The sequence below is a fragment of the Geotrypetes seraphini genome, chromosome 5, assembly GCF_902459505.1.
Source record: "Geotrypetes seraphini chromosome 5, aGeoSer1.1, whole genome shotgun sequence".
NCBI lineage: Eukaryota > Metazoa > Chordata > Amphibia > Gymnophiona > Dermophiidae > Geotrypetes > Geotrypetes seraphini.
This window is the reverse complement of record NC_047088.1, coordinates 143,780,692-143,795,430: the sequence shown is the minus strand read 5'-3', so window position 1 is coordinate 143,795,430 and position 14,739 is coordinate 143,780,692. Positions and strand designations below refer to the sequence as shown.

At 42.2% G+C, this 14,739-nt stretch overlaps 1 protein-coding gene across 8 annotated transcripts in view; it reads right to left on the bottom strand.

Annotated features, from left to right (window-relative positions):
• INO80D (INO80 complex subunit D) overlaps positions 1–14,739 on the bottom strand; it is a 121,072-nt gene that overhangs the window by 16,899 nt on the left and 89,434 nt on the right. For all 8 annotated transcript variants that reach the window (XM_033945601.1, XM_033945606.1, XM_033945602.1 and 5 more), the window contains 3 exons: positions 14,572–14,705; positions 2,973–3,190; positions 219–376 (listed from right to left, as the gene is read on the bottom strand). In XM_033945601.1, coding sequence (XP_033801492.1) covers positions 219–376; positions 2,973–3,190; positions 14,572–14,705 — 510 coding nt within the window. The remainder of the gene's footprint in view (positions 1–218; positions 377–2,972; positions 3,191–14,571; positions 14,706–14,739) is intronic.

The window sequence follows — 14,739 nt, the reverse complement described above, 5'->3', positions numbered from 1 at the left end:
CAATTACAAAATTCATAGTTGGGTAACAGGATTCCCTACCAACCACAACCCATTTCACAAAGTGATAGCAACAGCTTCTCTGTGCCATGGTAAAAGCCATTTTCTCAACAAGAGAGCATGTCTGAAGTAAAAGGTAAGAGAAAGAAGTGAGGGAGATTAAACCCAATTGTCTTCCCAGTTCAGATGCAGATGAGCAAGGGAAAACCCAAAAGCCATACCTTCAAAGAAATCAAAGTCCTGCAAGTCATCAGGCAGACGTGGCAGGACATCTGAGAAATCCTCTTGGTTTAGCTCCAAATCATGTGGAATGTCTGTGATCTCATTGGCGATGTCATCGGGCAGTTCATCTGCACTCAGCTCCGGGGTGGATGGGCTCCTACAGTGAAAGGACAGTCAGAAATCAATACAGCTTCATCTTCTGACAAGAGTGAGTTTCCACTCTTGGGAACCTCTCCCCTCAACTTGAGCTTCACCACTCTAAAGCCTTTAGTTTTCTAAAATGGATTATTGATTTGATCACAAGTTTTCTACGTATAAAATTGCTCTTCTAACTTTCAAATCACTAAAGACCAATGAGCCTGTGTTCATAAACAGACTCCTGATTCCATATGATCCTCCTAGAGCTTTAAGATCGGCCTCTCAACACACACTCTATGTGCCCTCACTAAATATTATCAGTACCCGTCGCGCCTCCATCTTCTTCATCACAGCACCTATAATCTGGAACTCCTTCCTATCACATATCAGAGAGGAAAAAAATATAGATAAATTTAAGGGTAGTTTAACATGCTCCCTTTTTAAAGATGCCTTCAAGTAAAATAATCATTCTGTTATTTTTATATTCTTTATCTTACCCCCATCCCTTGTTTTCACCTTTTTCTGTTCTCTTTTTCTTCATAAATTGTAATTCTCCCTTCTCTCCTCCTGTTTGCTATCCTACCACATGTTGAGTTGAATGTTTTTTTTGTTGGTCTTGTCTGTTACTTGGTGTCAATTCCCCCTTTTTTATTCATGTATTATTTTAATGTACAACTCTTCAAATTTTATGATTAGCGTTTAATCAGATTTTAATAAACTATGAAACTACTGTGATACAGAAACCCATGAGAAGAGGGTGTGATATTTGGATTTAGCTCACTCATTTTTCCATTAGTAGCTCAAGGTGAAAAATCAATATATTCATATTTGAATATAACATGCCAAGATAGATAAGCTAGGGAAAGCTGCTCTTCTTAGCATCAAAGTTAGAAAATTGCAATTAACTATCCTAAGATCCCCAGCAGGAAGCTAGTGTGTCATTAAAGAGTGCTTCAAATTTTAGATCCTCAAAATCACAGATCCCACAAAATCACAGATTAGTTGATGCTCTTTTATGAAATTCAGCCGCAGATGCAAATGAGATCCTTGCTCATCTGCCTCTATAATTACTCTTTGGAATCTTGTGATACTTGTGACCTGGGTTGATCACTATTGGAAACAGGATACTGGACTTGGTGGACCTTCAGTCTGTCCCAGTATGACAATTCCTATGTTCTAAATGTTGAAAAAGTTTCAAATGAAACATCTCCCTACTAGCAACAGCAGCAACCTATGCTTAAAGGGCCCTCAGCGGATGGAAGGATAGCCTTGACTATCCAGACATATTAGCAGCCCTCAAACCCCCAATCCAGGGCTTAATATTAAAAACAATGCTCCCCCTTCCAACTTAACCCGATTGCCTCATGCCAAGCTGGAGCCCTCTTCCCCCAAACTAGTCCCTAAATGTACAAATCCAAGAGGAGATAGAAGCAATCCCCACTCTTATTTGCTCCTGGGCCACCATCTTTAAGTGTTTTATGGCGCCAGGCAGTAAGTTCATATGCATAGCTAATTGTTGGGCACTGCCACTATTCAAGGTGGTAATCTCATGGCAAGAGCTAGTAGAATTTGCTCTTGCTTCATCATGGACTTAGACATTTGGAAGCAAGTCAGGGGTTGGCACCTGATTTTTTAGAGGGTAGAACTTGGCACAAGGGGCTATGAGTTAGTGGTTGGGGGGGCTGCATTGTTTTTGACACAGAGTCCTAAACCAGGGCTGAAAAGAATTTCAGAGTCAATTAGTCCATAATGAATTTGAGCCTCTGGGTGAGGAGCTCTTCACATGGAGGCAGTAGGTCCTTTAACTACCTGGTGCTGCTTTACGTGGGGCTCCAGGCTGCAAATAAAAAGTAACTACAACTCATGGTTATGTTTTTGTAAAAACTGGCTCACTTTCATAAAACTTTTCTTTTAATGAGTTGCTTTGCATGCTTTTGCACCGCAGCAGTTCATAATGGGCAAGGTTCACAAACCTTCATGCATGAAAGTTTACTACCATGAAGCCTACACTCTTGTAAAGTGACTATGCAGACGCAGGCTTTGTATGGAAAATAGCAAGAAAATTTTGAAATGTTGGCAGGTTTACACTTTTTGCACTATTTTCTGCGCAAAGCTGTACTTTACAAAGTCACACACACTTTACTACATAGGAGGTTTTTTTTTTTAACTTTTAAGCACTACTCATTAAAAGGCAATGAAAATAGACCCAAAATTCTGTACAGTCAGTCCTTCTGTGGGTTCAGTCTGGATGTACATTGCCTTCACGACCAGTTAGAAAACAAAATGAGTTTTAAAAAATTGGTACTACCTGACAATTTAAATCAAGAGGACCATTTTTAGGAATAAAGACTGTAACAAATTATTCTCCCCCTCCCCCCTACCGATTGCAACCACATGAGACATCTATAAAGAAATGCACCAGGTATAACTTTTTAGGCATTATATAAGGATGGAAAACTAATATTTCATGATTTTTGCATAAATATATTATTACAATATTAACAGGAGATCCAAGATAGAAAAGCAGCAATAATTGCTGATTCTCAAAAGTCACACTCCTAACTGCAATCGCTACAAAATCAAACACACATGCAAAGCCATCATAGAGCATTGACCTTAGGTGAGAAATCTCCACTGGCAGTGAGATGCTGGGGGGCATGCTGAGGTTTCCCTGGGGTAATGCTGGCGGAATAGGCTTCTGTGGCCGGCGGGGACCACGCCTCCGCTTTTTCTTGTGTTTTTTGGTAAGTGCAGGTGGCTTGGTTTTCTTCCTGGGTTTCCTCTGCTGCTGGTGCTGGACTTTGCGAGAACAGTCGCCTCTCAAGAAGTTATCCTATCAAGGAAGACATAATCAGATTTTATCAGCATTCACTCTCCCAACTATAAATGCACATCTTTATATTAGGAAAAGTAATTCTATAAAGGATGCCTATTTTCAGGAACCAAGAATGCATCTATTTAGAGCCTATTCTGATAAGAAAAATCCATGCCTAATTTTCATTATAGAATACTAGTGTAACAGGTCAATTAGGCACCTATATTTTGGGCATGTGAATTTACATAGTCATAGAGTTTGTGTAAATGATAACTTCTAGATCAGGGTGGGAAACTTGTGGCCAGCTATTGAATTTTATGCAGTCCATGAGACTATGGTAAGAATACCCAGAAATCATTATTAATCAGAGTTTTGGCAATTTTAAATACTATATTTCACAAACAGTTTCAGAATAGCCTCCTCCTGTTTGCTATCCTACCACATGTTGAGTTGATTGGTTTTTGTCGGTCTTGTCTGTTATTTGGTGGCAATTCTCCCTCTATCATTTTTAGCTAAACTTTTATTTATTTAATCCCAGGCAGCCTAAAGAGCACTGTGCATTTCCATTTCAGACAGTATGTAATGTTGCAATCCTCTAGGTATAATATTGATATTCATGCAACTTCTGTGTATAAATGTTGCCCATTCCTAGTCTAGCTCATCAAAGAGTGTGTGTAAATTACAGTAGTCATCTACTTAACCCGATTTCCTCATGCCAAGCTGGATCCCTCTTCCCCCAAACTAGCCCCTAAATGTACAAATCCAAGAGGGGATAGAAGCAATTCCCACTTTCATTTGCATCTAGAAGTGTTTTATGGCGCCAGGCAATAAGTTCCAATGCATGGCTAATTGTTGGGCACTGCCACTATTCAAGGTGTAAATAAGCACCCTGCCAACACTCCTCCCAAACCCATTTGAATGCTCACCTGCAAAATATGCACCATTGAAGCACATAGCTGAAATAATTATTTATGCAAATGTGCACCCACATACACATGTAATAAGAATAACAAAATTTACCATATATATTTGAATATAAGTTGATCCGAGTATAAGATGAGGTACCCTTTTCCCCCAAAAAAAAGGAATAAAAAAGGTTGACTTGAATATAAACAGAGGGTGGGAAGTGCATGTAATATTCATGTACCCTGCCCGGATCTGTGCCCTGCCCCTCCTCTCCCTCAACACCTCCCGTGCCAGGCTTTTCACCCTATCCCCCCTCCCTTCCTGCCAGGCTCTGCACCCTGTCCCAGAAAGACTTGATTTAAATCATGCCAGTGACATTATGAATGGATTAATGAAATTCATTTACCAAAAAATGTAAACATTGCATGAATATATAGCCTCATGTTACATAATTAAAACTAATCCTTAGTTCATGATGAATAACTTTTGGACTACTGTATAATGTATCTTAAATAGAAAACTAGTTAAGATTTTCCCTCAAAAAAACATTTTATTAAAAAAATTAAAAAAAAAAATCAAATTTAAATAAAAAACAATCTAATTTAAAAAAATCTTTTATTTTTATCCAGCCTGCTAATATTTATTTTAAATCTTCTACTGGGTTCAGGGGGCAGTAATGGAGTTACCAGTCTGGAAGCTCTGAGGTCTTTCCCTCCTTCTAGGCACAACTTCCACCTCTTGTGTTATATTTTTTGTTATGGGTAACAATTTTTTTTAGCTTAATGCAGCATACTATATCATTATGGAATTAGAAAAGGTACAAAGAGAACCCAAAATGATAAAGGGGCTGGATCTCCTCTCATATGAGTAAAGGGTTAGGACTTTTCAGTTTGGAAAAGTGATGGCAAAGGAGAGATATAACAGAGGTTTTTAAAATCCTAAATGGAGTGCAATGGGTAACTGCAAATCAATTGTTTGTTCTTTCATTAAGTACAAAGTCAAAGGGAAGTGCTATGAAGTTACCCAGAAGTACATCTAAAACAAATAGAAAGCATTTTTTCACATGGTGTATTGTTACGGTTTGAAATTTGTTACTTGCTTCCCGACTCAGAAGCGCTGAGCTGACCAACTTTCCCCACCCGACGTCAATTCAGACGTTGGAGAGGAAGTTCTGGGCCAGCCAATCAATGCCTGGCTGGCCTGGAACTTCCTCTACAACTTCAGAAATGACGTCGGGGAGAGGAAATCTGGTCAGCCTGATGCTTTTGTGTGGGGAAGCAGGGAGAGCTTGGGGCGGTGGTGGTTTGGAGGCCTGTTCCCTGATGGCAGTGGCAGTGGCAGTGGCTTGGGAGCAGGCAGGGAGACAGAAAGAAGGGGGAGCAGGGAGACAGACAGAAAGAAGGGGAAAAAAAGGGGGGACAGAAGACAGAAAGAAAGGGGGCATGGAGAGAGAAAGACAGACAGAAAGAAAGAATGAAAGGGGGCATGGAGAAAGAAAGACAGAAAGAAAGGGGGGACAGGAAGACAGAAAGAAAGAAAGGGGGGACAGGAAGACAGAAAGAAAGGGGCAATGGAGAGAGAAAGACAGACAGAAAGAAAGAGGGGCAGGAAGACAGAAAGAAAGAAAGGGGAGAGGGGCAAGGAGAAAGGAGAAAGGAAGAAAAAGTTGGCAGAGGGCATGAGGTCTGGAAGCATACAGCAGGCTGAAAGAAGGGAAGAAATATTGGATGCACAGTCAGAAGAATAAAGTGCAACCAGAGACTCATGAAATCACCAAACAACAAAGGTAGGAAAATGATTTTATTTTCAATTTAGTGATCAAAATGTGTCCATTTTGAGAATTTATATCTGCTGTCTATATTTTGCACTATGGCCCCCTTTTACTAAACCGCAATAGCGGTTTTTAGCGCAGAGAGCCTATGGGCATCGAGGGTATATTTGTCTATTTTTGTATAGTTGGTCCTGAGGTGACAATGTACAAAGTCATCTGCCTTGACCTCTTTGAAAACCCGCAGAATATAAATGATAATTAACATTTTCTTTGCGTACAGTGTGCTGTGTTTTTTTTAAATTTTATTGTTGGTAGATCATTTTGACTTGGTCATTTTAAAAGTAGCTCGCAAGCTCAAAAAGTGTGGGCACTCCTGCTATAGAATGTAGTAAAAGCAGTTAATGTAGCTCTGTTTAAAAAATGTTTGACAACTTCTGGAGGTAAAGTCATAAGATGTTTTTAAAGTAGACCAAGGGAAAGCTACCAATTATCCCTGAAGTAAGTAGCATGGAATCTTGCTACTTTTTGGGATTCTGCCAAGTATTTGGAACTAGATTGGCCTCTGTTAGAAAAAGGAAGCTGGGCTCAATGAACCTTTGAACTGATCCAGTAATGGCAAATCCTATGTTCTTATGGTTGTAATTTTAAATTGAAAATCCAAAGCCCACATAAGGAGAAAGTATGCATGTACTTTCTATGCATATGCGGATTTATGAAATTTCCCTCAGAAGTTACAGCCCTGGCCTCTGATTCAGAAGTCCATGGTCTCATACTCTGTATGACCTTGTACAAGTTGCCATTCCCCACACCTCCAAACCCAGCTGAAAATAAGGCCCTTATCTTAACCATACTTTTTCTAATCCATACACTAGGGGACTCATTTGCTAACATATGTTAACCAATTAATATGTATTAATCTGAATGAAGACTATTGTTCGTAAATATAGTGTTTGTGTTAAATTGCATTAAAGTGCATCAGCTAGATAACATGTAAGTGTTGCCATCAATTATGAAAATTATTATAAAATTATTCAGAAAGCTTTCTGGGCTTAAGGCCAACAGCAGTGTAATATGTAAAATAAGAAAAAAAAGTCAAAAGCAGAAATAACACTGCAATAAAATACAGTACATTACATTAGTGATTTCTATTCCGCTTGTGCCTTGTGGTTCTAAGCGGATTACAAATTAGAAGACTGGACATTTCCAGTAGCATTGCAGTACATAGAATCTAGAATGTGTCGAGTTACAATTGTTAGTCTGGACATTTCCAGGAGAAATTGAAAGCAAATAGTAGATAGTGATAGATTGTTGTGATGAGTAGAGGTAATACAGTCAGGATTCTGAAGTATTGCTATTGTGGTGGTGGTAGTGGTCAGGAGAGTATTTTCTAATACTATTGTGAGGTTATGACGACGGGAGGTGTTTTTTGAAGAGATGAGTTTTGATTTCTTTTCGGAATACTTTAATGTCTATTGATTTGATCAGTAGATTGGAGATGGTAGTATCAATCTTTGCTGCCTGTGTCGCTAAAAGGCTGTCATATAGTTTCTTTCGTCGTGTTCCATTGAGAGGGGGGTAAATGAATAGGCTCTGAGTTCTCTTTAATCTGTGTGAGAGGTTACGGTGTAGTCTGTTGTTTAGGTAGCTGGGAGCTGTTCCGTGTATTACTTTGTATAGTAGACAGTAGAATTTGAACTGGGATCTTGCTTTTATTGGTAGCCAGTGTGCGTCTAGGTATGCATTGGTGATGTGGTCATATTTGCCGAGGGAGTAGATGAGTCTGAGGGCCGTGTTCTGAACAGTCTGTAGTTGTTTTATCATGTAGTTTGGGCATGATAAGTAGAGGCTGTTGCAGTAGTCTACAATACTTAGTACTAGGGATTGTACTAATATCTTGTATTGGTCTTTATTGAAGAATTTTCTTATTTTTCTTAGGTTACGCATTGTGAAGAATGCTCTTTGTATGATTTTGTGGATTTGAGTCTGCATTGTGCAGTTTCTGTCTAGTTGTATTCCTAGGATCTTGAGTGTGCTCTGCATTGGGTACTTGATTGTATTTAATTCTAGTTCTGTAAGAGACGTTTTTTTTTCCTTCTCTAGTAGTAGGAATTTAGTTTTTTCCGAGTTCAGTTTTAGTTTATGACTTGACATCCATTTTTCTACCGTTTCCATTATTATTTTCAAGTGGTTTGTGGATAAGGGGTCTTGAGTGTTAAAGGGGAAGAGGATAGTTATATCATCCGCATAGCTGAATGATACTGTGTTTAGGGCGTCTAGGGATATGCCGAGGGATGCTATGAAGAGGTTGAATAATATGGGTGATAATGGTGATCCTTGAGGTACTCCACATGGGTTTGACCATGGGTCGGATATGTGCTCTTTTGACTTGACTTTGTATGTTCGTGTTTTGAGGAAGCTTTGGAACCAATTGTGCACATTACCTGAGATTCCTATTGCGTCTAATATCTGGAGTAGAGTGTGATGGTCAACTAGGTCAAATGCCGCAGAAAGATCGAGCTGAATGAGAATCAGCTTATTTCCTTTGCTGAGGTGTTGTCGGACAATGTCTAATAGTGCTACCAGTAGAGTTTCTGTGCTATGGTTGGATCTGAATCCAGATTGTGATGGATGTAGTATGTGATGGTCTTCTGTTAGTTTGATGTAAAGTGGGATTGAAGCAATTGGTCTATAGTTTGCAGGATTGTCTATAGGACCTTTGGGATCTTTTAGGATAGGTGTAATTATGATTTCTCCTAATTCCGGTGGGAAATGACCTTCACTTAGTGTTGTTTGAAGCCATAGTGTGAGGCTAGCTTTAAATTTGGTGGAAGCTGTAGCTAGTAAGTATGAGGGACAGTTGTTCAAGTCACATGAGGATTTGCTGTATTTTTTGTAAAGCCTGTCTAAGTCTGACCATTGTATCTTTGGGAAGTTTGTCCAGATCCTGTCTGCTGGGATTGCTTCATCTATTGTGGGATTGATTCGTATTTCTTCTATGTTGATTCTTGAATTGTTGAATGTGGACCTGGTTGTGATGATTTTGTGTTTGAAATAATCCGCTAATTGGGTGGCTGTGGGAGTTTGGTTTCCTTGGGTGGCAAGGAATGGTTTAGTATCAGTGAAATTTCTTACGATGTCAAAAAGTTTTCTTGTGTCTGGTTTTTCGATGCCGATGAGTTTGGAGTAGTAGTTTTTTCGTTTTTCCTTCAACTTGGTATTGTATTGTTTGATTTGGATTTTCCATTCATCTTTGGTGTGATTATGTTTTTGTTTTTTCCATGTCCTTTCTAATTGTCTGCATTTCCTTTTTAGGTGTAGAAGTTCGTCATCGAACCATTTGTTAGATGGTCTGTCTATTTTGTTTTTGTTTTTTATTGGAGCTAGTTTGTTTAGTGTAGTTTCACTGAGGGTCCGCCAACTGTTTATGAATTCTTTGGGGTTGCTGGGGTCGATTTCGGGGTCGACTGTGTTCCAGAATGTGATAGGTTCAATTTTCGGTCTGATCTTGATGTATGATTTCTTTGGGATGGGTTTGTTGTTATTTTGCGCCCAATTGATGGTGAATGAATATTTGAGATGGTCTGACCAGAGAGTAGGGTGCCAAGACCCGTTTGTGATGTGAATGTTTTGTGTGTTTTGATTTGGAAATTAATATGCTGCTATATCCAGTTGATGACCTTTTTCGTGTGTGGGTTCTGGATTGAGAATTTGGTAGGATAGGGAGTTGAGGTATGAGAGTATGTCCGTTGTTTGTTTGGATGATTGATCTTCTAAGTGGAGATTTAAGTCTCCAAGGATCAGGTTATGTGTGGAGGAGAGTGAGTTCTGGAAGATGAATTCTTCAAGTTCTTGTTTTGAGGTATTCCATTTACCTGGTGTAATTTAGCAAAGAAGACAGTTCAGGTTTCCATTGAGTGATTTGTCAGACATTTGGCAGGCTAGCAAATCTAGATAAGGGGTGGAGTGCTTGGTTAGGACATCGATGTTGAGATTGTTTTTTGTTATGATTGCTAGACCTCCTCCTCTTCTATTTTCTCGACATACTAACTCTAGTTTATATCCTTTGGGGCAGAATTCTGTGATGCTTGGATCTGAATCAGAGGTGAGCCATGTTTCGGTTAGGAAGAGGCAGCCTAGATTGTCTTTGATCAGCCAGTCTTTGATTAATTCTGCCTTTGGGCTGATGGATCTGATGTTCATATATGCGCAAGCTATTGTAGTGAGTTTTGTGGTGGGGGAAGTGGTTGTGTTGATGATAGTTCTTGGTGAAGTTTGGTATTTTTGTGTGCTTGAGTTATTCTTTGGTGGAGGTCTTTTTCCCCAGATAGTGGGAATGTTGGCTTGGCTGGATAGTGGACATGGAATTAGCGTTCTAGTGGTATGCAGTTTTCTGGTGTGTTGAACAGGTCTGTGCGTTGTTGTTAGGATAGGGATGGTGTGTATTTGGTAGCCTGTGGATTTCCATTTTGCTATAAATGTGGCAATTAGTATGAGGGCAAGGATGAGGTTGGGTGTACGCAGTGCCATTTTTTATTTTTTATTTTGTGAAGTCTGCGGTTTAGTAGCTGTTTGAGTTGATTGTTAGAGTGGATGTATGGATTGAGCTTGGAGTTCTGGCTGCTTTCAGATCAAGGTATAGGGGTTCAGAATTGCTTTACTCATCACTTTGTTGACTTTGTTGTTGGTGAAGTTCAGTCAGGATTTTTGGTGCCTGAGCTGTGAGCGTTTTTGGTTGTCCTGTGGTTTCCTGCAGGGGAGTCGGGAGGGGGGCGGAGCAGGGCTCCCACGCTCCTCTCCTTGCTGCAGAGGGGTCGGCAGAGGAGGCAGGATCCTCCGGTGCTAGTTTTTTAAAAGAGGTCGGCTCTTCTGAGTCGGGAGGGGGGCGGAGCAGGGCTCCCACGCTCCTCTCCTTGCTACAGAGGGGTCGGCAGAAGAGGCAGGATCCTCCGGTGCTAGTTTTTTAAAAGAGGTTGGCTCTTCTGAGTCGGGAGGGGGGCGGAGCAGGGCTCCCACGCTCCTCTCCTTGCTACATAGGGGTCGGCAGAAGAGGCAGGTTCCTCCGGTGCTGGATTTTTGAAAGAGGTCAGCTCTTCTGAGTCGGGAGGGGGGCGGAGCAGGGCTCCCACGCTCCTCTCCTTGCTGCAGAGGGGTCGGCAGAAGAGGCAGGATCCTCCGGTGCTAGTTTTTTAAAAGAGGTCGGCTCTTCTGAGTCGGGAGGGGGGCGGATCAGGGCTCCCACGCTCCTCTCCTTGCTACAGAGGGGTCGGCAGAAGAGGCAGGTTCCCCCGGTGCTGGATTTTTGAAAAAGGTCGACTCTTCTGAGTCGGGAGGGGAGCGGAGCAGGGCTCCCACGCTCCTCTCCTTGCTGCAGAGGGGTCGGCAGAAGAGGCAGGATCCTCCGGTGCTAGTTTTTTAAAAGAGGTCGGCTCTTCTGAGTCAGGAGGGGGGCGGAGCAGGGCTCCCACGCTCCTCTCTTTGCTACAGAGGGGTCGGCAGAAGAGGCAGGTTCCTCCGGTGTTGGATTTTTGAAAGAGGTCGGCTCTTCTGAGTCGGGAGGGGGGCGGAGCAGGGCTCCCACGCTCCTTTCCTTGCTGCAGAGGGGTCGGCAGAAGAGGCAGGATCCTCTGGTGCTAGTTTTTTAAAAGAGGTCGGCTCTTCTGAGTTGGGAGGGGGGCGGAGCAGGGCTCCCACGCTCCTCTCCTTGCTGCAGAGGGGTCGGCAGAAGAGGCAGGTTCCTCCGGTGCTAGTTTTTTAAAAGAGGTCGGCTCTTCTGAGTCGGGAGGGGGGCGGAGCAGGGCTCCCACGCTCCTCTCCTTGCTGCAGAGGGGTCGGCAGAAGAGGCAGGATCCTCCGGTGCTAGTTTTTTAAAAGAGGTCAGCTCTTCTGAGTCAGGAGGGGGGCGGAGCAGGGCTCCCACGCTCCTCTCCTTGCTACAGAGGGGTCGGCAGAAGAGGCAGGTTCCTCCGGTGCTGGATTTTTGAAAGAGGTCGGCTCTTCTGAGTCGGGAGGGGGGCGGAGCAGGGCTCCCACGCTCCTCTCCTTGCTGCAGAGGGGTCGGCAGAAGAGGCAGGATCCTCCGGTGCTAGTTTTTTTAAAAGAGGTCGGCTCTTCTGAGTCGGGAGGGGGGCGGAGCAGGGCTCCCACGCTCCTCTCCTTGCTGCAGAGGGGTCGGCAGAAGAGGCAGGATCCTCCGGTGCTAGGGTCTCCATTGCAGGACAGGTGGCATTCCTGCCCCTCTGGGTCTTCAACTTTCTCCTTACAAGCTACTAAACTGTAGATGGACTGAAGCTAAAGTCTTGGCAGGAAAATGAATTTACTAAAAGAAAACCTTTGTCTTTTAAATTCTATTTAATGCATTCTCATTCCATTTTGTGTTCTGACTTTCTGGCCAAATTACTCACACATTAATGAGAGATTTATCATCACCACCTCCACCCAGAACACACTCACAGATGCTGCTGCTGTAGAAAACTAATACATGTCTCTCAGAATTCTGTTATTTGATAACATCCCACAATTGTCCAAGCAGTAGTTTTTCCAAATATGGTACTAAGACCTCTAGGTGTCCTTTTCTGAGTTAGTAGGGGCAGGGTAAAGTTTGGTGACAGGCACAGATGAGGGAGTATAGTGCTGCCGCTACTGCTGGTGAGTGACTTTTGAACCAGTAAGAATAAAAAAGATCCTGGAAATTTAGGAAGACTGTAAATAATTTCTTGATAGAAAAGATTCAAGAACTACTATCCTAGAGTTTGAAAAGGCAGTGAAAAAGTATGCAAGTGTTTACTGTTCCACAATTCCTCCCTTATTTGACAAACATGAGGAAGCTCTGGTAAATGCCTAAGCAAGGCAAAATTCTGCAACTCATCTTAATTTTCCTCACAGTCGTTCCTTCCCACCACTGAAAGATGTCTTGGGAAGAGAGATACAGATCTGTTGACAAATATCGCTATAATTGAACAACATAACTGTGTATCATAGAGACTGATTTTGGAAACAGTATCCTCAGCAAAACCAAGTCCATGTTAGGGCTCTTCAGCTTGCAAAAAAGACGGCTGAAGGGAGATATGATTGAAGTCTACAAAATCCTGAGTAGAGTAGAACGGAACTCCATCAAAAATTACAAAGGCTAGGTAGGGGACATTCAATGAAATTACAGGGAAATACTTTCAAAACCAATAGGAGGAAATATTTTTTCACTCAGAGAATAGTTAAGCTCTGGAAAGTATTGTCAGAGGTTGTGGTAAGAATGGATAGCGTAGCTGGTTTTAAGAAAGGTTTGGACAATTTCCCGAAGGAAAAGCCCATAGTTATTGAGAAACTCATGGGGGAAGCCACTGCTTGCCCTAGATCAGTAGTATGGAATGTTGCTACTCTTTGGATTTTTGCCAGGTACTAGTGATCTGGATTGGCCACCGTGAGAACGGTCTACTGGGTTTGCTGGACCATTGGTCTGACCCAGTAAGGCTATTTTTATTTTCTTACATTCATGTGTCTTAGTTTCTAAAATGCTACTCTGATAGAGGAGACCTTGCTTTTGTTGTTCTTGCACCTGTGTTAATCCTTGCACTTGAACTGGAGACACTGGCAATCAGTTACCATTTTAAAAATCTAAAACCGAAGGCTTATTTTTAAAACTGGAAGTCATTTCCAAAAGTTACAGCTTCCTACAGAAAATGATGGTAGTGATGGTTTACAAATAGAAGTCTCAACAAAACAAAATTTATGAGGCACGCCCTTCTTAAACCTTTGCACTATCAATATCCTTTCAGTCCATAGTTGTTTCATCATCCTAAGAACCAAACCTGATCCTACATCGCAGTGGTCCCCAACCCTGTCCTGGAGGACCACCAGGCCAGTCGGGTTTTTGGGATAGCCCTAATGAATATACATGAGAGATCTGCATATAATAGAAGTGACAGGCATACAAATATGCCCCATGCATATTCATTAGGGCTATCCCAAAATCCCGACTGGCCTGGTGGTCCTCCAGGACAGGGTTGGGGACCACTGCTACACCAGACAAAGTTACTATAATGTTAATTTATGTGTAAATGAGAGACCTTTAGAACAGTGTTCTTCAACCACTGGTCCATGGACCAGTGCCGGTCCACAGAAATTTCCTGCCGGTCCACAGGGCCAGCATGTGCATCAGGCCCAAAACAGTGTTCTTCAACCGCCGGTCCACGCCAGCTCCCTCTTCCTAACTGATTCAGTGCACAAAGCCACGGGCAGTGGCTCCTACGAGCATCCTGCGCCTGAACCAGAAGCCTTCTCTTTGACATTGCAACGTCAGAGGCAAGGCTTCCAGCTGAGGCACTGGGCATGCAAGGTACAATTAGTACTATTATGGGGGTGGGGTCTGGGGAGGAGATTGGGTAGAGATGGGCAAGGTCTGGCCCACGACTTAGCCCCGTGTTCTTCAACCGCCAGTCCATGGACCGATGCCGGTCCACAGAATAATTCTTTTATTTCTGCCGGTCCATAGGTGTAAAAAGGTTGAAAAACACTGCTTTAGAAAATCTGCACACCCTTCATGCACTAATGATGTAAGCTGCTTCTTAGAATGACTATTAGAGAGACTATATCAGTAAATACACAAAATAATCATATTACAATTCTGTATTCTTGCTCCTTCCATTCTCATCCTTCAGGGATAAAACCAAGTAGTACAGAGAGCTATAGAGGTCCCATGTCCTAGGAACCGGCTGAAAGGTTCACTTACCATTTTCTTGGCATGTTCTTCACAGAGAGGTGTCTGATGTGTGATGTCAAATACTGGCACCGAACACTGCTGCCCATCTGCAAACTTGGCTGTGCAACTGGAGAAGAGCTGCTGAGAGCGATTCAAAAGGATATCTACAGAATGTGGTCAAGGACATCCCCAACACAA